The sequence below is a fragment of the Myotis brandtii genome, unplaced genomic scaffold (assembly GCF_000412655.1).
Source record: "Myotis brandtii unplaced genomic scaffold, ASM41265v1 scaffold952, whole genome shotgun sequence".
In the NCBI taxonomy this organism is placed as follows: Eukaryota; Metazoa; Chordata; class Mammalia; order Chiroptera; family Vespertilionidae; genus Myotis; species Myotis brandtii.
The window spans coordinates 448,857-449,187 of record NW_005371930.1 but is presented as its reverse complement, the minus strand read 5'-3'; the positions used below and the strand labels follow the sequence as shown (position 1 = coordinate 449,187).

Here is a 331-nt window from a genome sequence, read left to right as displayed (position 1 = left end):
ATAGCGGCCTTGGGCGTGAGACCAGCCTTCCTGCCCAGCGGCCGCTCAGAGGAGCCCCAACACCCCTTTTGGCCCAGGGCCCCCCAGCATCCCACATCCTTGGGAATCGCAGGTTCTGCGACCTCCCCACCCCGTACTCACAATTATAACCGTCCCGATGGGCCCCACAAAGCTCCAGATGAGGGTGTCTCGAAGGGACAGCCAGCAGAAGTCGGGGTTCCCGTAGCCCTGGGGGTCCAGGCCCACCGCGAGTCCTGGACATCAGAGCAGGGGTGAGGGCCACACCCCGGGAGGGGCCCCCGGAGAGCCGCCTGGGCAGGTGCACCCGTAA

At 66.8% G+C, this 331-nt stretch overlaps 1 protein-coding gene across 1 annotated transcript in view; it reads right to left on the bottom strand.

Moving 5' to 3' along the window:
• Window positions 1-331, bottom strand: part of CELSR1 (cadherin, EGF LAG seven-pass G-type receptor 1) — a 109,059-nt gene that overhangs the window by 4,137 nt on the left and 104,591 nt on the right. The window contains exon 30 of the mRNA XM_014533162.1: window positions 48-262. Within this exon, the coding sequence (XP_014388648.1) occupies window positions 48-262 (215 nt within the window). The remainder of the gene's footprint in view (window positions 1-47; window positions 263-331) is intronic.